Below are 22,846 nucleotides of genomic sequence, written 5' to 3'. Positions count from 1 at the left end.
AAAACAGCAGTGTAGTTGTGGCACCCCTGTGAGGGAATGACCACATGAATATTATTTTGTGTAAAACACTCATGTAACGGGACATTTTTCATTGCTATATGTATTTATTTTCAGTTTCTTTAAGAGGATAGAAAATCCATGTAACAGGGATTCATTTTATGTTAGAAAGCAGTGAGGGCGGAACTTTGGTGCTTGCTCCGGGGTTTCGGGGAGCAGTAAGTGGAGCCCACCTTCCGCTGCTTCCTCAGACACGTTCTGGAGGAAAGCAGAGACGCATCGTGTCTTCCTTACTCTGCTCTTCACCTGCTTTTACAGGTCGGTACACGGTGCTCGCACCGAAAATGTTGTTTATTGTCACCATGGTTACCCACGTTAATGTGAATGGGAGAGTTAAGGCGGTCCGCCAAAGTTATTTATATGTAAACACGGGAGAAAACCAGAGGAGTGTCCCGCGCGACCGCACCGCGAGCCCGCTCGTTAGGTGGAGCGCTCGTGAAGCAGAGTCAGTGCGCTCCTATGCTCTGTGCAAACGTGTTGTAATGCTCCAATCAAATCAGTTCTGTGAGATGTGAATGTTAATAGTTCTGTTAAAGTGACTGAGTAGATTAGCTAGTGTAACACAAGCACTCTGAGCAACTCTGTGTAGCTAACAGAGGCATTCATGGGTTGATTAAACAAGCTGTGTTTCATGATGCACTAAATAGTGATTTTGCCAGTAAATTACTGGAGGGAACAAATGTAATGTATTTACCAATGCTGTTATTGAATAGAACTGTTTAGCCAGTAAGACACTGCAGAAGACAATGTGATGTGTTTATTGATATGATAAAAGGATGTAGCTGTTATGGAAAGAAGTGTGAACTTGAGAAACTGAACCAGTTAAAAAGAGTATATTTCACTGATGTTGTGAAATAAGTAAATGTAATTGATGTGAATGAGGAACCAGCTGAACAGTATATTGAAAGCTCATGTTTAGTGTTTTATAGCATTTATTTGTGTGAAATAAATCAGACTCAGACACGTTCTGGAGGAAAGCAGAGACGCATCGTGTCTTCCTTACTCTGCTCTTCACCTGCTTTTACAGGTAACATATTTGTCATCGAGGTCTTCATCCTTGGGACCCGTAACATAGTAACTTCTTCATTGTTATACTTCTATAGTTTTCCCATTTTGTGAGCTGTGGATGTGGAAAGTGTCTCAGTGACACATCCACATGAAAACGGCGTTACCTTCGTTCATTTGCACGTCAAATGAACGAGCTGTTTGGACTTTAACGTCACAGCTGATGCTTCGATACTCGAACTCAAGAGTTCAGCTTCCACTCAGAGGTACAAGTACACACAGCAAAGATAAACGTGTACACAAGGTGGAACCCACAAGTGCACAGCTCCAACCAGAGATGGGAAGTAATCCGATTACTTTTTTCAAGAAACGAGTAAAGTGAGGGATTACTATTGCAAAAAAGGTAATTAGATTACTGTTACTTTGCCGTAAGCACGCTGCGTTACTGCGTTACTAAAACCGCAGCTGTGTGCAGATGAACAATGGATAATCTATCGAGTGTGGAGAGAGTGTGAGCGTGCAGCGTTTAAAGCGTGGAAGCACTGACCTTACTTTGAGTTTGACTCTGTAAAAAGTGACAAAAACATTAGCGTCCGCTGTTCACTGCGTGGGAAGACAACATGCTCACTCACTATGTGTTAATGGGCATGCTTATTTATAACTTTGATAAAATGTCATAAAAATAATTCCATGCCAGCTCACCATTGGTGATCAGGTAGTTTCTGTTCCAGTTCCAGTCCCATAAATCATGAAGCTTGCTGCCAGAAAAGCTTCAAATCTCCTTTGAAAGCTGTTTGTGGTCTTGATTGTGGGAGCTTCAGTTGTCTGACTCCAGCTGCCACACAGTGCTCACTGATATCATTTGCAAAAACCCCAGTGTGACAATATTTATCAGTGAAGCAGAAATCAGGAAGTGACGACTTTTCTTTGAACATTTGCTAAGGCTAAGCTGTGCTTTCTACCACAGTTGGGAATTTCCTGGTTTACAACAAATTATTGTGTCAACACCGCATAAGATTTCAAACTACAGGAAAATCACTGGAGTTATAAGAGGCAGACAACGACACACACACCACATGCATGCTGTTGCTATTTATTGTGGATTAACCTGTCAAGGGCAAGAACAAAATAATTCTGCCTCAAATACAGGAAATCATAGCTTTCCTGTATTTCCTCCATTGTTGGCATGCTGGTTAGTGCTGTTGCTCCACAGTAAGAAGGTCCTGGGCTAAATTATCCATGAATGTAAACGGCTGTGTGTTTCTATCTGATAGACTGGTGAGCTGTCCAGGGTGTACCCTGCCTGGTAACCTATCACTTCAGGGTTATTTCCCAGCCCTGCTGCAACCAGGATAGAGATAGGAGGATGGTAGTTGTTGTAGACCCATTCAATTTCAATTGAAGGATTAAAATGTTCCAGGAGCTCAACTTACTCCATCTGAACATGTTTCAATCGTGTTTTATGAACACAACATGCAGCTTTACTGAATATGAAAAGGTTGTGTTGATTTAACTCAGTTGTTTAAGTTTCTGCCAAAGCAAAACCTTTGTGTGCAACCAGTGTCCACTATTGAATCAAGTCAATCCAACATGTTTTTGTCAGTGCAAAAGGAGTTACGGTGCCTGTATTCCTGCACAATATTGTCCCGGGAGGGAGGAAAACTTTCTGGTGAAGTTTTGGTTGATTTTTGGGTTTTGCTTGACACTAGGTTGATTTTATCAGTGAGGTTTGGATTGTTTTCTTTCTCTAAGAGAGAGAAAGATGGTTTTATCCTTGGACATGTTTGCAATGGGCCCCAGTATTTGTTACTTTATTAGTATTTTATTGGTTGCGTTTGTTTGTGCTTTTGTTACAGTGCACTGAGATAAGAACATCTGAGAGGTGTGATCCACCGGTGGTGATATTTTGGTATTTTGTGAGTTCCCGATTTAACAAATCAGCTCTTTAATCCAGACCTGAGAGGTTGAACTTTAAAGCGCTATAAAATATTCTTACTGGAAACAGTGGCAAAGTGTTTTTCTCCATGATTATAATGGGCTTGGGAGAAATTCACTTATGTGACATTGATCACATGAGAAGTCCTGAGCCTAAAAGGATTGCAGCGAGTCAATCCAGTCCAAAAACAAGGAGCTGTTTTCCTTTAAAATGATGACATCATCTTGCTGGTGATGGAGGCTCGAATAGGCTGCGCGTGAGACTCCATTATCAGCAATATCTGGTATGAATGTGTGTGGATGTATGCATGTGACTGGACTGTGATGGACTGACGACTAAAAGTTTAACTGACTTGATACTGAGACAAAAACGGTGCCGACTTTAGGATTAGTGAATGTCCACAACAATTCACCCAGCCTGTAGAAGAAGGGTGGAGGTTTTGTCTTGCTTTGTTTGTGCAGGAGCAGAAGGATGACAGAGACTAAAGGGGGAGGCTGTAGCTTCACATGAGTGTGAGCTGCAGACTGAACCCTTTGGTTGCTAATGTTGAGTCACTGATGTTTGCATTAAGAAAATTGTGTTTTATTAGCTGTGTTTTAATTAAGGTATCACATTATATTGTTGGGAATGTTAAATGCTAAAGTGAAGAAAAGCTTTGATTTCACTCATGACTGAACATGTCATTATTAACCATAGCAGGCCACTGTAAAGAGTCAATTAGCTTTTATAGATGGAAAAAAAGGCCAAAAACTCTGTTAATACCTATGAATAACAGGGAATGATAGACTTGTCACATTCAAAATAGAGATATGTAATAACAAACACGGGTCCGTGTCATTTAGGTTCTCCATTGAAATAGTCAATCATTTAGAAAAGTAGAATATATATATATATATATATATATATATATATATGTCTCAATGCTGTTTCTCAATAATATTAAAAACCTAAAAACTATTGTTGTGGAAGATAGAAGTCACTGTGACAGCCCTCTGACTGTGGAGGACGTTTGTAATCCTATTTCTGCACTTAAGGCCAACAAATCTCCCGGCACAGATGGTTTAACTGCAGAGTTTTATGAATCATTTTCTAATCTCCTGGCTCCGTTCTTACTGCAGCTTTTCATAGGAAGTGTAGAGAATAACATCCTCCCTCCTACTCTTACTCAGGGTCTCATAACACTTATTCCAAAGCCAAACAAAGACTTACTTCTTATTGATAATTGGAGACCCATCTGTCTGCTCAATGATGACTATGAGATTATGGCTTTAGTACTTGCTAACAGAATGAAAGAGTTCTTGGACACAATTATCGATGAGACACAATCAGGCTTTATGAGAAACAGACACCTTTCTAAGAACATGAGACTGGTTTTAGATCTACTTGATTACTCTGATTTGGTATCTGACTATAGCTTCATTCTCTTCCTGGATTTTTAAAAGGCTTTTGATACAATTGAACATCAATTTATTTTCCACTCTTTGGAAAAATTTGGCATTTTTCTGTAAAGCTATCAAAACCTTGTACACAAATGGCAATAGCTCAATTAAAATGATTAAGACTCCACCCCGAGATTTGACCTGTTATACAAGGAATCAGCACAGCTGATAAGGAGCTCATCAGCCAGCTAGCTGATGACACCACACTCTTCTTGAAGAATGCAAATCAAATCCGTCCAGCCCTTAGTGTTATTAGTGATTTCTCTGAGGCATGTTAATACTTTTAGCTATTTTATATGCATAAATGTAAGTTTATTAATAAAACACCATATTTCTGCCTTTTTATAAGGATATGAATTGTACATACAATCAATTTCAGACTCAACCAACAAAAAGCCTCTCAGAACAATATTTATATTGTAACAGTTGCTATTGTAATGCAGTGTATCACCACATGGCGGCGCCTCCTGTCTCACGACTGGTGTCACCCCCTTTTTGTTCTTCTTTGCACTCCTCCTGTAATGGATGCTCCCATGTGTACGCAGACTAGTGTGCTCTTTAGTAATGTGTGGTAGAGGTAGCACTTTTATTTTTGATATTGTAAATAAATGAGTACTTTTTGGAAAGTCAGAAGCTGTTGCTCATTCGCTATCCACCTGCACACCTCCGCGGCTGGCTTCATCTCCACTGCACGTTACAATATGTTGATTTTTTTCGCCTACTCATATCATCATTTTTTTACTCCTGGTTCTGTATGTTCATGTTCTGTTCTTTTGTAAACTTCATCTGTTTGTATGTTGTATACTCATTGTGTTTCAATAAAGTTCGATTTAATAAAAGGTACGTTCTAAACGAAGCTTCAGACGTCACTGATCACGTGACTCTGGCCAAACGAATCAAGCCTCGACACGGTGCTTCTGAAGCAGCGCGTTGATCTTTCTGACACACGCACCGGAGCGTCAGCTTCAAGCGGACCATCACTACGTCTCACATCTAAAGGTGTCAAGGTAACTTTGAACTGAGTTCAGTCAATCTGGAGTTTTTCCAAGTTTTCTCTTGCTCTCTGTGAGAGAAGAGCGTTAAAGGCGGGGCTCTCCAGAGTCCAGCAAAACAGGAAACCACAGCTGGGTGTGTGTAAGTGTGCAAACCAATAGAATGCATCGTGGTGGGGGGGGCATCACGGGCATTGGCAAGAAAAAAAGAAAATAATCGGTCGTACCCATGCTTCCCCGACGTCATGCCAGCGCATATTGGGAAATTCGTAGGCACCGATCGGTTTTCTATCAGCCATTTGCTGGGAGTAAGGGCGCCCTCCGTTTGCGAGGTGCGCCTGCTTCTGGCGGCACAGGGAGGAGAGGGCGGGGCGGCGGGGAGTCTCTGGCTGGCTGGAGCGGCATCTAATAACCAACTCGCAAAAGAAAATAAAAACAACACAACAAACAGATATTATGATACAGACTTATAATCTGCACCGATGTTTTTTCTAAATTCTATAAAGTGAGCGCGAGAGCCCTCGGTGCGCCTGCGCGCTGCTGAAGTCAAAGTAAACTTTATTGTCATCTCCGCTACAGACAGTCCAGCATATAGAGAGACGAGACGACGAGGCTGCAGTTACAGCGGTGCAAGTAAACAAACAATAAATATAAGAAGAGTAAGAAAATAAATCTACACTTTAGGACTCAGGGTAAAGGATCAATAACAATTTAATTTATAATTTACAGTTTGATGATTTAAAGTCTCACACAACCCGTCAAAAGGGGCGGGGCCGGCTGCTTCCAAGTAGAGCACATTTCATTTATAATGATGTAAATCCAAGCCCATCATGGATTCACGATCTGAATCCTGGGTTGTGTGAAATCCCAGAAATCAACCTTAGACAAAGTGAATCTGTGAACTAAGGTGTAGGTCTGTTAGGTTAATTGTGCTGATCCTCGGGTTGGGGGATTTGTGTTTGTACTGGAGCGCAAAATTCAAACCAATGGAAGATGGACAACAAAAGTTCAAAGCCATCAGGTGCTCAGGTTAGAAAAAAGAGAAAAGATGCAGGTAAGCAGACGTGTGATTGGATAATGGCAGCTCATCCTGAACCAATCAGACTAAACTCCAAACAATACATTATGTTACAGATTTTAATATTAATTAGTCATTGTTACTTGTTGATTTGTCCTTTTCTCATTGTGTGACGAATTATGACGACTGTTTGGTAGCTGTTATTGTCTCTCTCTCTCTCTTCATGTGTGTTTCTCTGGTGAAACAATAGTTTTGTGTTAATGTTAGGGCTGCACGATTTTGCATAAAATGAGAATCACGATTTTTTGGCTTAGAATTGAGATCATGATTCTCTCATAACAATAAATAAACATAAAACAACAAATGTCTCACGTTTTGTTGTTGCAGCAAAATGTTGTCCTGCTTGAAATTCCGTCTCCACCGTTGCTCGACGCTGCGTGTACAGAGCAGGTAGTGCAACAATAGAAAAATAGTTGCGGGACGGCACTGTGTAGCGTTTGTCTAGGGTGTTGATCGTTTTCCTAAATCCCTCGTTTTGCACAGTGTTGATGGAGCCATATCTTTGGTCAGGTGATAAGTGATAGCCTCCGTGATGTCTTTGTGCCTGCGGGAGTTCGACGTGTATAGGGAAGCGCTGTATAAGGTTCCCGTTATTAATGTTTGGGTGGTTGACCGGGACGGATTTTCTCCTGTCACTTTCTCGTCATCCCTGACGTGCTCTCCGTTGTTTTTTCCTGCTAATTTTAGCATCACACGGCACAGCTTCTGTATCACGTGGTATAAGGCTCCGCCCTTGTCATTTGTTGAGCAGGAAGAGTGAGCGCTTGGTTTCATGCAGAGTACGTCCCGGATCAAAATGTGAAGTTTTACAAATCACCACTTCTTTAGTTAATATCATTTCAGTCTCAGACAACCTCGTTTCTCTTACAGAGGTTGAATGCACCTTCTGCGGATGGCGGTACCACACAGTGTGCGTGGACTTCCCCTGCACAGAAGGCAACTACAAATGCTGTGAATGCTAAATAAACAGAAACAAATGATCCCTGTTGTCTTTGCTTGATGATTGGTTTGAGTCTTGACAATCCACATTGCTGGCGTTGCATCTTTCAATGGCAGCAATGGCAGGTATCAGTGCTCAAACCTTTTGTGTTTGTTTCCAACAAGTTGCCCACCTCGGGAAACAAAAATGTGTTCTTTTACTTGTCAGATGAACATATGAGCCACTTTGACTCTTCAGTGCAGTGTGGAGCCTAACAAAGATCTGTTTTGTGTCCCAGCTGATCAGCAGGAGGAGGAGAGTCTGACGGAGCAGCAGAGGAACATTTTCAGCTACTTGGACTCAGCTCAGCCACTACAGAGGAAACAATGAGCTCAACACAGAAGGTGACAGACAGAGCAGGACCATATGACCAAAGATATTTATCACCATATACATTTGAACATTTGCCATAACGATGTAGCTGACGATAGAATTGACACCAGACAAAATACTTTACAGCTGCACAACTTTATTAAAAAGCCATCAATGTATTTTCACTGAAACAAGCAGCTGTTGTTTATGTGCATTAAAGTTATATAAAAATGTAACAGTGCAAATGCAAATTCCTCACTGACAGTTTAACCAAAAGGCGTTTCCAGTGGAAACTGGCCGACACATCCTGAGCATAACCATGTATAATATCCACTAAACTTCAGAAGAGGTTATACAGTCGTGGCCAAAAGGTTTGAGAATTGCATAAATATTGGAACCTGGAGAAGTTGCTGCTTAAGTTTTTATAATAGCATTTTGCCTGCACTCCAGAATGTTATGAGGAGTGATCAGATGAACTGCATCATCCTTCTTTGCCATGAAAACGAACTTAATCCCCAAAAAGCCTTACCACTGCATTTCATTGCTGTCATCAAAGGACCTGCTGAGACCATTTCAGTGATCGTCTTTGATAGGTTTTAGAGTATAAACCTATTCGCTGGAACGTTGAAGACAATATAATTACACTGCAAAAGCAAGACACTTGTAGGCAAGCTTCTTCATGTTACTCGTGCACGGGAGAGAACTGGACAACCGCTTGACTCCAGTTGGTCTCGTCCGTCCTCCCATACCACTGTCCTTTTATTGAGGTTACATGAATATGCATAGGTTCATTAACATATGACGTCCACATACACACAAAGAGTACCTTGCCTGGGTGTGTGTGTGTGTGTGTGTGTGTGTGTGAGGTACTGCTGATCAAAGGGTCATAAAAGCACACAAGCAAACATCCTTGGTCAGGAAGAGGGTAGACTAGACCCCCCCCCCCCCCCCGGTAAGGAAGTCCAGCAGGTCATCTGAACAGAAAAGCACTCAGACTAGAACAGACATAGCTACGTTAATCCTACCATAAATCAGCAAGGGAAGATACGATCTCTCCTCTCTTCATGCTACACAGAGTTGTTACAGACCTCTTAGGATGAGACATTCTTTAAATCTACAAATGATTATATACTTCTAAGCATATGTGAGTAAATGTTTCTAAGCATAAATGACAATCAACAATACAACTCTAACAGTCTTCTTAACTCAGGTGAAAATGTTGGCGAGCACGAGGCTGGAGATCGTCATGGCTGTATCCCGATTCAGGTTCTGCAGCTTTAAAGTCCTCAAGGGCCGCGTACTCAAAGACCGCTAAGGCCGAAGTGCGAGGCTCGTAGGCTCGTGAAATGGGACGTCTAGCCTCCGTCGCGCTGCCCAGGTTGCCTAGCAACCATGATACTAACAGCTGGAAACGTTTCATACAGCTTTGTTTGACAGAAATGAAGGAGAACATATTTAGTTCATTTGTTTCTACATGAGCTCTGTGTGATTTGATGAGTATCTGAGGCTGAGACCACAGGACTGTGAAACATGATTGTTGGGCTTCATTTCTGTGCTGAACAGTCGTTTAAGATTAGCTGTAAATAACAATTAGCTGATGTTGTTCATGAGACTAAAGTCATCTCACTGTGGTAATGTAAATATAATATGACCAATATTATAGTTATTATATTAATCACTTCACTCACAGACAAGTATCTGTGACAGCGTGTATATAGATGTATCATATATAAGAGACAAATATTGTTCATTTAATATGTTGGTACTAAATTTGGCTCAGTGCTTACATATATGTGTAAAAAGCAAATGTAGGAGCTGTGATAACTGTGTCTGATAGAATGAAGAGTAGACTGATATATGAAATATTCCTTTATTGGGTGAGAAAATCAGACCATGTCATAACTGCTTTAAGTCACACAGAATAGATATCAGAGCCTTAAACAGGCTGACTTCTGCTAAATGGGTCAAACTGGGCAGAAAGTCTACAAACACATAACATCCTTATAGAATATGATGTAACACTATAGATCAACTTAGCTCAGAATATATAAAGCATATAAACAGTTACAGCAATACGTTGGCGATTCTGTTCTCAGACATGTGAAGCTAGAGACACCGGCAACCATAGTCAATTGTCTTCCAGGGGCCAGAGCAGGCGACATTGAAGGAAATTTAAAACTGCTGGCTAAGGGTAAACGTAAATTCAGTAAAATCATAATTCACGTCGGCAGTAATGACACCCGGTTACGCCAATCGGAGGTCACTAAAATCAATATTGAATCGGTGTGCAACTTTGCCAAAACAATGTCGGACTCTGTAGTTTTCTCTGGTCCCCTCCCCAATCAGACCAGGAGTGACATGTTTAGCCGCATGTTCTCCTTAAATTGCTGGCTGTCTGAGTGGTGTCCCAGAAACGATGTGGGCTTCATAGATAATTGGCAAACCTTCTGGAGGAAACCTGGTCTTGTTACGAGAGACGGCATCCATCCCACTTTGGATGGAGCAGCTCTCATTTCTAGAAATATGGACAAATTTATTAAACCCCCCCAAAATATGACTATCCAGAGTTGGGACCAGGAAGCAGCGTTGCAGTCTTACACGCCTCTCTGCAGCTTCTCTCCTCCTGCTACCCCCCCCCCCCCCCCCCCCAAAAAAACCCCCATCTCCATAGAGACTGTGTCAGCTTCCAAAAAGACAAAAAACAAACTAAAAACCAGCAACAAACAACTTAAACATAAACAATTACAAAGAAAGAACAATACAGTATCCACATCTGAACCAAAGAGTAAAACAGTGAAATGTGGATTATTAAATATTAGGTCTCTCTCCTCCAAGTCTCTGTTAGTACATGACTTAATAATTGATCAACAAATTGATTTACTCTGCCTTACAGAAACCTGGTTGCAGCAGGATGATTATGTTAGTTTAAATGAATCAACACCCCCGAGTCATTCTAACTACCAGAAATCTCGAAGCACAGGCTGAGGGGGCGGTGTGGCAGCAATTTTTTCACACCAGCCTATTAATTAATGAAAGACCAAAACTAGGGATGGGTATTGATAAGATTTTAACGATTCCGATTAGAGCAGGGCGATATGGCCAAAAATATTTATCACGATATATATTTGAAAATTTGCGATAACAATATAACTGACGATATAATTGATGCGAGACAAAATACAACTCCACAACATTACTAGCGCAAAAAGACAACCTTCCATTTATTTTCACTTAAACAAGAAGCTGGTTTTTATGTACATTAAAGCTTTATAAAAATGTAACAGTGCAAATGCAAATTCCTTGCTGAAAGTTTAACCAAAAGGCATTTCCAGTAGAAATGGGCTGACATATCCTGAGCATAACCATGTATAATATCGACTGAAGTTAAAAAGAGGTGCTTTGCAACATTAAACTGCAGTGTGCAGTACGTATTTTTCGGACCATAAGGTGCACGTGATTATAAGGCACATTAAGCGAAACAAAGCAGTCAGATAAATCAAACTTTATTAAACTCATTCTTCTTGCTTCCTCCACTTCTGTACCATTGATTCATTAATGTTGAATTCTCTGGCAGCTGTTCTATTCCCATGTTGTTGCAGTATATTAATGACTAACCTTGTATTGTGGATGGATTATCTCAGTTGTTCTCCTGACTGAAGTTTGGTCCGTTTACAGCATCCTGCCATGCGATTGCATTTGTCTCTAACTATCAGGCACGTTAACTTTTCTAAGTGGAAAAGTGTTGGTGTTCGTCCTCCAGCTTCACTGTTTATGTTATGCTAACATAGCTGTGTTGCTAGCGATCACGTAGCATATCGTTATATACCAGTTAGCCCACCTTCAGTAACCCTACAAACGTCACTGCTGTTTAGTTTCCTGTCTTCATTTATGTTGGAAGTGATAGCAGAGCTGTACGTTTGAATTTTTCCAGAAATCTCTGTCAGAACATGCTATATCATGCTTGGGTAACTAGCAAAACTAGTGAGCTAACTTCCGCTAGCTTCCTGCTAACTTCTAACTCCGTTAAATGTAATAACTTTTGTTTTCATGGATGCCTGGAAGCTAAACTTCATAGTTACACCTGGTAAAGCAGCAATGCTGATCGTTTTATTAAAGATGAAAGAATTTAGACAGTTTTTAAGTCTAGGTGATGCTGCAGTGTTCGTTTGACCTATAGCATACGGAGTTTAGGACCCAGATTACTCCCAGATTTAAGAGCATCTTAGTCCGACAAATACGACAATAACGACGGCCGCTTGCATGTTCTGCAAAAAATGTGCTTTGTGTATCTGACGGACAAACACCAAACCAGTTCCACATCACTGAAGTTGCACCATTTTTACAAACCAATTCTGGTTCATTTGTTTCACTCAACAATCGGCCATGTGCGTATGAAAACAAAGGCACTGCGCATGCGCGTTTTACTCATATTCTATCGCGATATTTCATTTTCCTATCGTTGCCTAACTTTATACCGGTATTACCGTGAACGGTATAATATGGCCCAGCCCTAATTCCGATTCCATTTTCGATTCTGTTTAACGATTCGATTCTTTATCGATTCTCTTATCGATTCTTATTTTTAAAAAAGGAGAACACTGAGGTCGATTAGCTTAGAACTTTATTTTTTATCTTCTCTTTGAACAAGATAGAAATTTAGGAGTAACATGGCCTTACAAACCCAACAGTGAGATCTTAAGAGATCCAGCCTGCGGCTCTTCAATGGGGTGTCACAGGGTCCCCAGGAAAAAAATGTAAATGTAAAATAATAAAATAAATATTCTCCTGTAGCAATAACAAAGTGTAACATAAATTATTCTGTAGCAATTACACAAGAATATCCAGTAATGTCCCTGCCTACAATTAAACACATTCACTTACCAAAGTGAAATCGGGGGCATCTGCTGTGGCAAACGGGTGCAAGCCTTTGACCACAAACTCAGTCACTGCTCGGTGACATTCGTCTATCCTGGCCTGAAAGGAGACGCTACCGGTAGACTGCAGTGAGAACTGCCAGCATCTGAGCCAGCCAGACTCTGTCTGTCTCATCACGGTCCCCTAAATGCACAGTAATGGCAGGTTTGTAATAAGGCAGATCGCGCTAACATAATATGCACTGTTAGTTGATTATTTACCTGCCGCATTAACGGGAGAGGACGTGCAAACGTTACTGCTGCTGCTGGGTTGAGATTCACGAGTCCGGAGCGGAATTAAAAACACGACATTCATTTAAGGTTATCACGTGTTTTGTGAGCAAATGCTTTTGCATATTCGTAGTGTTTCCTCCCTTAAATGAAATATCTACTTTGCAAGTATTGCAAGTTGCCCTGTTGTCATCCGTTCTCGTAAAGTATAACCAAGCTTTTGAGCATTTGAGCCGCTGGCGCCGTGTTTCCTGCCAGGTAAATGACGCTCTGCAACGTGGTGACGTCATTCGGGGCGACTGGAATCGATAAGGGAATCGTTTGCAAAAATGGCAAACGATTCCAAGGAATTGAAACAGTGGGAACCGGTTCTCAACAAGAACCGGGTTTCGATACCCATCCCTAACCAAGACAGACTTTTAATTCATTTGAAAGCCTGATGCTTAACATTGTCCACCCCAGCTGTGAAACTCAGAAACCAGTCTTACTTGTTATCATCTATCGTCCACCTGGGCCTTACACAGAGTTTCTGTCTGATTTCTCAGACTGTATATCTAATTTAGTTCTGAGCTCAGATAAAATAATTATTGTGGGTGATTTTAACATCCATGTAGATGCGAAGAATGACAGCCTCAACATGGCATTTAATCTGTTATTAGACTCAATTGGTTTCTCTCAAAATGTAAAAGAACCCACCCACCACTTTAATCACACTCTAGATCTTGTTTTAACATATGGCATCGAACCTGAACATTTAACAGTGTTTCCTGAAAACCCTCTCCTGTCTGATCATTTCCTGATAACATTTACTTTTACAATAATTGATTACACAGCGGTGGAGAGTAGACTTTATCAAAGTAGATGTCTTTCTGAAAGCACTGTAACTAAGTTTAAGAATATAATCCACCCACTGTTATCATCTCCAATGCCCTGTACCAACACAGAGCAGAGCAGCTATCTGAACGCTACCCCAACAGAGGTCGATTATCTTGTTAATAATTTCACCTCCTCACTACGTACGACTCTGGATACTGTAGCTCCTGTGAAAACTAAGGCCTCAAATCAGAAGTACCTGACTCCGTGGTATAATTCTCAAACACGTACCCTAAAGCAGATGACTCGTAATCTGGAGAGGAAATGGCGTGTCACAAATCTAGAGGATCATCATTTAGCCTGGAGAAATAGTTTGCTGCTTTATAAGAAAGCCCTCCGCAAAGCCAGAACATCTTACTATTCATCACTGATTGAAGAAAATAAGAACAACCCTAGGTTTCTCTTCAGCACTGTAGCCAGGCTGACAAAAAGTCAGAGCTCTTTTGAGCCAACCATCCCTTTAACGTTAACTAGTAATGACTTCATGAACTTCTTCACAAATAAAATTGTTATCATTAGAGAAAAAATTACCAATAATCATCCCAAAGATGTAATATTATCTACAGTTACTCTTAGTACCATTGATGTTAAGTTAGACTCTTTTTCTCCAATTGATCTTTCTGAGTTAACTTCAATAATTACTTCCTCCAAACCATCAACGTGTCTTTTAGACCCCATTCCTACAAAACTGCTCAAAGAAGTCCTGCCATTAATTAATTCTTCGATCTTAAATATGATCAACCTATCTCTAATAATCGGCTATGTACCACAGGCCTTCAAGCTGGCTGTAGTTAAACCTTTACTCAAAAAGCCATCTCTAGACCCAGCAGTCTTAGCTAATTATAGGCCAATCTCCAACCTTCCTTTCATATCAAAAATCCTTGAAAGAGTAGTTGTCAAACAGCTAACAGATCATCTGCAGAGGAATGGTTTATTTGAAGAGTTTCAGTCAGGTTTCAGAGCTCAGCACAGCACAGAAACAGCCTTAGTGAAGGTTACAAATGATCTTCTTATGGCCTCTGACAGTGGACTCATCTCTGTGCTTGTCCTGCTAGACCTCAGTGCAGCTTTCGATACTGTTGACCATAATATCCTATTAGAGCGATTAGAACATGCTGTAGTTATTTCAGGTACTGCACTGCAGTGGTTTGTATCATATCTATCTAATAGACTCCAATTCGTGCATGTAAATGGAGAGTCCTCTTCACACACTGAGGTTAATTATGGAGTTCCACAGGGTTCAGTGCTAGGACCAATTCTGTTTACATTATACATGCTTCCCTTAGGCAGTATCATTAGAAGACATAGCATACATTTTCACTGCTATGCAGATGACACCCAGCTCTATCTGTCCATGAAGCCAGATAACACACACCAATTAGTTAAACTGCAGGAATGTCTTAAAGACATAAAGACCTGGATGGCCGCTAACTTTCTGCTTCTTAATTCAGATAAAACTGAGGTTATTGTACTCGGCCCTGAAAATCTTAGAAATATGGTATCTAACCAGATTCTTACTCTGGATGGCATTACCTTGGCCTCCAGTAACGCGGTGAGGAACCTTGGAGTCATTTTTGACCAGGACATGTCCTTCAACGCACATATTAAACAAATATGTAAGACTGCTTTCTTCCATTTGCGCAACATCTCTAAAATTAGAAATATCCTGTCTCAGAGTGACGCTGAAAAACTAGTTAATGCATTTATTACTTCCAGGCTGGACTACTGTAATTCATTATTATCAGGATGTCCAAAAAACTCACTGAAAAGCCTTCAGCTAATCCAAAATGCTGCAGCAAGAGTCCTGACAGGGACTAGAAAGAGAGAGCATATTTCTCCTGTTTTGGCTTCCCTTCATTGGCTTCCTGTTAAATCCAGAATTGAATTCAAAATCCTGCTCCTCACATACAAGGTCTTAAATAATCAGGCCCCATCTTATCTTAATGACCTTATAGTACCATATCACCCTATTAGAGCGCTCCGCTCTCGCTCTGCAGGCCTACTTGTTGTTCCTAGAGTATTTAAAAGTAGAATGGGAGGGAGAGCCTTCAGTTTTCAGGCCCCTCTTCTGTGGAACCAGCTTCCAGTTTGGATTCGGGAGACAGACACTATCTCTACTTTTAAGATTAGGCTTAAAACTTTCCTTTTTGCTAAAGCATATAGTTAGGGCTGGACCAGGTGACCCTGGATCCTCCCTTAGTTATGCTGCAATAGATGTAGGCTGCCGGGGGATTCCCATGATAGTGTTTGAACAGTCATGAATTATCTTTAACAGCAGGTTGGATGTAATGTGTTAGAACTACCAGCAGGTGGGGATAAGAGACCTTTAAGGTGTTTGGTGCCACGCTCCACCTTCAGGTTTAAAACTAGTGTTAATGGAGTTTGAAGGTTGAGTTTGTTCCACGACTGCATTTCACTCACTGCCTCTGTTTGTATCTCTGTCACTGCAGGACCAACATGGAGCCAGAAGTCAGCGCTCTCAGGAGGCCGACAAACCTCACAGAAGAAAGGGAGAGAAAAAACACACCTGTGACGAGTGTGGGAAGGGTTTTACTGTGAGGGCTTCACTAAAACGGCATCAGGTCATCCACACTGGAGAGAGACCGTTCAGCTGCGACTTGTGTGGAAAGTCTTTTTCCTTGAAGGGTTCCCTAAAACAACACCAACTCGTCCACAGTGGAGTTAAAGCGTACAGCTGTGATCAGTGTGGCAGAGCTTTTACTCGCAGTAGCCACTTACAGAGTCATCTAGTTACCCACTCTGGAATTAAGGCATACAGCTGTGATCAGTGTGGCAGAGCTTTTACTCACAGTAGCCACTTACAGAGGCATCTAGTTACCCACTCTGGAATTAAGGCATACAGCTGTGACGAGTGTGGGATGGAGTTTACTCTGAAGGCTTCACTAAAACAGCATCAGGTCATCCACACTGGAGAGAGACCGTTCAGCTGTGACTTGTGTGGAAAGTCTTTTTCCTTCAAGGTTTCCCTAAAACAACACCAACTCATCCACAGTGGAGTTAAAGCGTACAGCTGTGATCAGTGTGGCAGAGCTTTTACTCGCAGTAGCAACTTACAGAGTCATCTAGTTACCCACTCTGGAATTAAGGCATACAGCTGTGACATCTGTGGAAAAACTTTCAGCCAGAGAGGGCACCGAAATACACACCTACGTACACACATGGAAGGAAACTACAGCTGTGACCAGTGTGACAAGAGCTTCAGGAATCTCATATCATACTCTGCACACAAACGATACCACGTTACTAATAAACTGTTTCACTGTTACCAATGTGCCCAAACATTCACCTCATTGTCTGCTCTGTGCAAACATCAGCGCGATCACTCAGGGCTGAAATCACTCCCATCACTGGATCACAGTGAATCTGAAGACACAGAAAGATCCTCTGGTCAGACTCAAAAAGCTTGAGATCAGGCTCCACAGAGTTCAGATAGAATCATTTAAACTTGTGTGGAACTGAACTGGTTGCTGGGATGAACTTCTACATAATACAGATCTACATGAGATCTTCTTTTCTGTTGTTTTACTGAGTCAGTTTTGTCCTTTTTTCTCTGTCCTGGTTTTGCTCGTCTGTAAATGATTGAAACTCAGTCCAATAGTTCATTGTTCTCCAGCAAAACGTTTTGGAAACTCATGTTTAACCTTTAAAACTCTAACATGTTTTAGCACACAAGGCTTCATCGGGGAGTTCACTCATGATTGGACCATGAGAACAAAGGTTTGTAGTTCTTTCAAAGAGAGTCTTGGAGATGTTTGATGTTTCTGTTTTTTCTACATAAAGGAATAAACTATTTTTCTTGCTTCATGTAGTGTGGAAGTTTTTAATGTTTCTTCATCTGTTATGTTCTTGAATGTGTTCACGTGAAGATGGTACAAATAAACTGTTGTCAGAGATTTACAGTTATCAAACAGTTAGGTGAATAAACAACACTGAGACACTTGGAGACGGTTAACGTGCTGCACGGGTGAGGGCTCAGAGAGGACTCACACCGAGCTGCAGTAGTCGTTTATTATTTATAGCAGGGTGAAACAAGCATAGCAGTTTCCTCTAATTTTGCATATGTGTGCGTGTGTGTCTAAGTTCGTATAAATGTCATAGGGTGAACTTCCTCTTTCTATAAACAGAGCGAGTAGTACATTTTGTTCTTTTCCTATTAAGAGTAAAATATGAACATATACTTTAATGCAACATAAAACTCATAAAAGCGTTTCTTCTTTAACATCCCCTCCTGATGTTAATATTTTTCACTTAATCATACTTTATTATCAGCCAACAATCACTTGCTTATAACATTTTCAATTGTAGCATCATTCAGTATGTGTGTGTGTGTTTCTATACTAAATCTTCTTCATCCGGTTCATCTTCTAGTGGCAGTCCAACATAGGTAATTACTGTGGCCTGTACCATTTTGTCAATCATGGATCTTATGCATGGTAGGATACATGTAGAAAACAAGCACAATAATAGAAGCAGAACTCCTATCAGTACGAGTCCTTTTATCACGAGGGTCTTCCAGCTGCCACTCAGCAGCCAGGTCAGCCAGTCCTCATTGTTCGTGACATAGTCTTGTTGCTGCGCATTACTCAGTTGTCGCAACTTGTCTAGGGCGGTGGTCATGGTCAAGGATTGCACGTTGTCCGGGATATAGGTGCAACAAGTAGTGTTGAATAAGACACAGAGGCCCCCTCTCTCAGCGAGAATCATGTCCAGGGCGACCCTGTGTTGCATGACCACTATTCTGATCGCGTCGATTTCCTCATTCTGAGCCTTACCAAGAGCCTGCACAAGGCCCTGTGCAGGCTCTTGGTAAATGCATTGAGGAAATCAATGACTGGTTGTGCCACAATTTTCTCCAGCTAAACAAAAACAAAACTGAGGTAATAGTCTTTGGCGCCAAACAAAAAACGATTACAGGTCACCAGAGAACTTCAATCTATACATCTAAAAACCACAAACCAGGCGAGAAATTTGGGTGTAGTGATGGATGCAGACCTAAACTTAGAAAAACACATTAAGACAATAACAAAATCAGCTTACTATCACCTCAAGAATATTTCAAGGATAAAAGATCTGATGTCTCAACAGGAACTGGAAAAACTAGTCCATGCATTCATCTTTAGTAGGCTTGATTACTGTAACAGCATCTTTACAGGTCTACCTAAAAAATCAGTCAGACAACTACAGCTCATTCAGAACTCTGCTGCTCGAGTCCTCACTAAGACCAAAAAAGTGGACCACATCAGTCCAGCTCTGAGGTCTTTACACTGGCTGCCTGTCCGTCAGAGGATAGACTTTAAAGTTCTAATGCTGGTCTATAAAGCTCTGAATGGTTTAGGACCAAAATACATCAATGACCTCCTGACCCAGTATGAACCTTCCAGATCCCTCAGGTCATCTGGATCCGGTCTTTTATCAGTTCCCAGAGTCAGAACCAGACACGGAGAAGCTGCATTCAGCTTTTATGCTCCTTATATCTGGAACAAACTCCCAGAAAGCCTCAGATCAGCTGAAACACTCAGTTTATTTAAATCCAGGTTGAAGACTCACCTGTTCTCAGCTGCATTTGAATAAAGCACCAAATCCACACTTTAAGCTTAAATTTCAAAACATACATTTAACTACTGATTTTATCTACTGTTCTGATTTTATCTGTTTTGATTTTATATACTGTTTTGTTTGTTTGTTTGTTAATTAGTTAGTTAGTTTATTTGCTTGTTTTAATCAATTTTAAATCATGCTTTTTATTTGTTTTTGTTTCTAATGTCTCTGTAAAGCACTTTGAATCACCTTGCTGTTGAATTGTGCTATACAAATAAACTTGCCTTGCCTTGCCTTGCCTTATTCATCTTTGTTGAGCTGTTCAGGAAAAGTCCAAATTGGTAGTCAAGAGTCTCAATTCTTAACGTGTTTTTTCCAGTTCCGACCCATGGGAACAGTGAGTGCAGGACCTTCTGTCCGGTGGTCCACAACTTGAACTCCGCTGGTACATCACTGCCCCAGATTGGGTCATGGGGTTGCACGTCATCAGTGTTCCTCTTGCGTCGTGGTTGGTTCTGATGGAATACTCTGAATGTGTGGTCTGACACTAAAATTGGGGCGCAGAGTCCGGTACTGTTGGGTGGGATGGTGAAGTATGTCCTTGAGCCACATGCCCATGCTGTACCCTGCACCCAATATGTGCCATTCAGGAAGCTTGTCTGTGCCTTTCTGTCCTGCGGCATTCGGAAAGTCTGGGAGCAGTTTCGGTTCCTTCCCAGCTTTCTGTTGCCGTGTGCAAAGTTGAAACACATTGGATGTTGTATTCCTGGTTCCGTTCTGACGTTGAATGTTCCATTGATGGCTTTGGAATATACATAGGGCTTCGGGAAGGCTGGGTGATTTTCCATATAGGGTGGCTTGCATTGCTGTTGTTGGGAGGTGAGAACAGACGTAGCAGCCTGTGTGGTTGTCTTCTGCATGTACTCGGTTGTAGACGTACCGGTACCAGGCATTGTTCAGCCAGGGGTGGTTGTGCTCTTTGTCCATATCCTTCAGGTGTGAGTTGTCATATGACCATTTCTTCTGCAGGTGGTGCTGTGGGACCTCGTCCTTCCAGGTGAGTATCAATAGGCTCACTAGGAGCGCGATGCCAGCCACTATGAGGACAAGTTTCTTCATGATTACCAGGCACACCTAGACTTCTGGTGAGTAGACTACCAGCGAAGTGGAGAGGCGGGATATACCCAATCAGCCCTTCCTCCACCGGTAGATCACCTGGAAGCTAGGGGAACCGGCGTCTAAGCGTCTGGATTGTCACTCACTTTTTTACAGTGGCGTTGGTGGATCCAAGATAGTCTTTCTGATATTTTGCAGGCGGTTGGCGTGGTGAGTAGGACCTGATATAGGCCCTCCCACCTAGGTGAACTCCAATTTTTCCTCTGGAGCACTTTGATCAGGATCCAATCTCCTGGTTGTAACCTGCAAGACACTGGAGAGATATCACTCGGCAGTTGGTTGTTTAGCACAATCTCTTTATTCTCAAGCAAGTGCTTAGGGAGGATATCTGATATTCCCCCCCTTTCGACACACATCCGTGTGTCGCTAATGCTGCTGTCTTGTGTAGGGATTTTAGCAATACTGGTTTGCCATTACAGGTCATTAAGTCATTGTGTAGTTCTGCTCCACACTTTAGCCATTTCTTTTGCTCTGCGATAGGTGCGGCTTTCTGTTCATCTTTAAGTACATCAAGTGGTATCAGCTGTGAAGTTTCAGATACTAAAGTTTGTATTGGTTGCTGTGCGGCCTTCTTTGCGGCTCGGTCATTTTGCCATATTTTTGCAAAATGATGCACTGCTGCAAAAACATATTGACTGTCAGTGTGTATATTTATGCACTTCCCCTTGTGCAGCCTGCACGCTCGCACAACAGCCGTCAGTTCCGCACTTTGTGCAGAGTTTGAGGAAGTTAAAGGCTTTGCTTCTATAACTGTTTTTAGATGCTGAGCCATCTACGAAGACGTCTGTAAAGGTAGACTGTGGTATACTGTAAATATCACTTCTCGGTTTCGTTTCCTCTTCCAGTTTTTTTATACAGCAGTGTTTTTCACCATCTACTGATGCGGGGAGAAGTGTGCTAGGGTTCAACTGACCACAATTCTCGATTGTAATGTGTGACTGTGAAAGCAGAATGCCTACATATGAAAGTTGTCTAGCATGAGTTAAATAAGATAAGTTTTCTTGTAAAGTAAGTAAGTAAACTTTATTTATTAAGCGCTTTTCACAGACAGGCAATCACAAAGCGCTGTACACAAATATTAAAATATTAAAATAAACAATAAAATCAATAGACATTATATACAATGTAAAAGATCAAATGTAGATAATGTAAAAAAAATATAAAATATGTAGATCAACAAAAGGCTTGTTTGAACAGAAGAGTTTTTAACTGTTTTTTAAAATAATCCACAGAGTCAAGCAAACGTAATTGTAGTGGTAAACTGTTCCACAGCCTTGGTGCAACAGACTGAAAGGCTCTGTCCCCTTGTAGCAAGATGGAGGTTACAGCGTGAGGAACTTCAGCTGATTTTTTAACTGCCTCTGCTGCAGCGGCACAAGCTTGTACACATGTTGGTAAACTTTTTAACTGCCTCTGCTGCAGCGGCACAAGCTTGTACACATGTTGGTAAACCGGAGGCGACTGAGTCTAATTTGCAGGAATAGAATGCAAGTGGGCGTTGTTTTTCCCCGAAAGCTTGCGTTAGAACGGCTTTCATATAACTGGCCACGCTGTCAACATGCAAATAAAAAGTTTTTTCATAGTCTGGCAATGCTAAAACTATGCGCGTCTGCAATGCAAGTTTTAGATCATTAAATGCTTTTTCTGCTTCTGGTGTCCATTCTATTTTATCTTTCAGTGCTAGATTTTTTCTATAAATTAAGTTTTGCAATGGTTCAGCTAACAGAGCATATTCAGGTATCCAGCATCTGCAAAAATTGCAGAGACCTAAATAACTCATCATTTGTTTTTTTGTAAGTGGTTTTGGAGCATTCTGCACTGTTAGTTTTCTGCTGTCTAACAGTGTTCTGCCTTCTCCTGTAAGCTTATGTCCGAGGTACGTGACCTCTTTGCTCCACAACTGTAACTTGTGTTGTGAGACTTTGTGACCTTGCTCTGCTAGCTGTTGCAACACTGTCAGTGTGTTGCGTGTCTCCTGTGTGTTTATCCTGGGCTCAGGATAAAGCCCAAGCTCGTCAGGCAGAGTTGGAACTTCGCAGGTTGGAAGCAGAGACAGAAAAGGTGTTAAAGCTGAAAAAGTTGGAGCTGGAGTTGCAGATTGAAAGGGAGGTCAGACTGCGTCAGTTGGAGTTACAGGCACAGACTTCAAGAAGTACTACTACTCAACCTAGTTCTGCAAATTCATCTGTTGGTGAAACAACCTCCTCCCCTGTAAACCCAGGTGGTTTCAATGTGAGTAAAAACATTGTGTTGGTACCTCCATTTCGTGAATCAGAAGTTGATACATATTTCAATG

The 22,846-nt window shown here is 41.4% G+C and overlaps 1 protein-coding gene across 5 annotated transcripts; it reads left to right on the top strand.

Annotated features, from left to right (window-relative positions):
- Positions 1 to 264: 264 nt before the first annotated feature.
- On the top strand, positions 265 to 20,884 carry LOC309702338 (uncharacterized protein). Of its 5 annotated transcripts, XM_082527023.1 has the most exons (5): positions 265 to 1,084; positions 7,195 to 7,286; positions 7,378 to 7,443; positions 7,725 to 7,830; positions 16,266 to 20,884. In XM_082527023.1, the coding sequence occupies exons 4-5, from the start codon at positions 7,813 to 7,815 to the stop codon at positions 17,241 to 17,243; spliced, it is 996 nt and encodes a 331-aa protein (XP_082383149.1). In that variant the 5' UTR covers positions 265 to 1,084; positions 7,195 to 7,286; positions 7,378 to 7,443; positions 7,725 to 7,812; the 3' UTR covers positions 17,244 to 20,884. The 5 variants fall into 5 exon arrangements, with proteins under 5 accessions (XP_082383149.1, XP_082383150.1, XP_082383147.1 ...); XM_082527024.1 differs by lacking the exon at positions 7,195 to 7,286; XM_082527022.1 differs by lacking the exon at positions 265 to 1,084 and having other exon boundaries at positions 6,366 to 7,286.
- The last annotated feature ends 1,962 nt before the right edge of the window (positions 20,885 to 22,846 follow it).

The sequence above is a fragment of the Aulonocara stuartgranti genome (assembly GCF_965226115.1).
Source record: "Aulonocara stuartgranti genome assembly, chromosome: 3".
NCBI lineage: Eukaryota > Metazoa > Chordata > Actinopteri > Cichliformes > Cichlidae > Aulonocara > Aulonocara stuartgranti.
The sequence above is the reverse complement of the archived record's forward strand: the minus strand, read 5'-3'. Positions and strand labels throughout refer to the sequence as shown.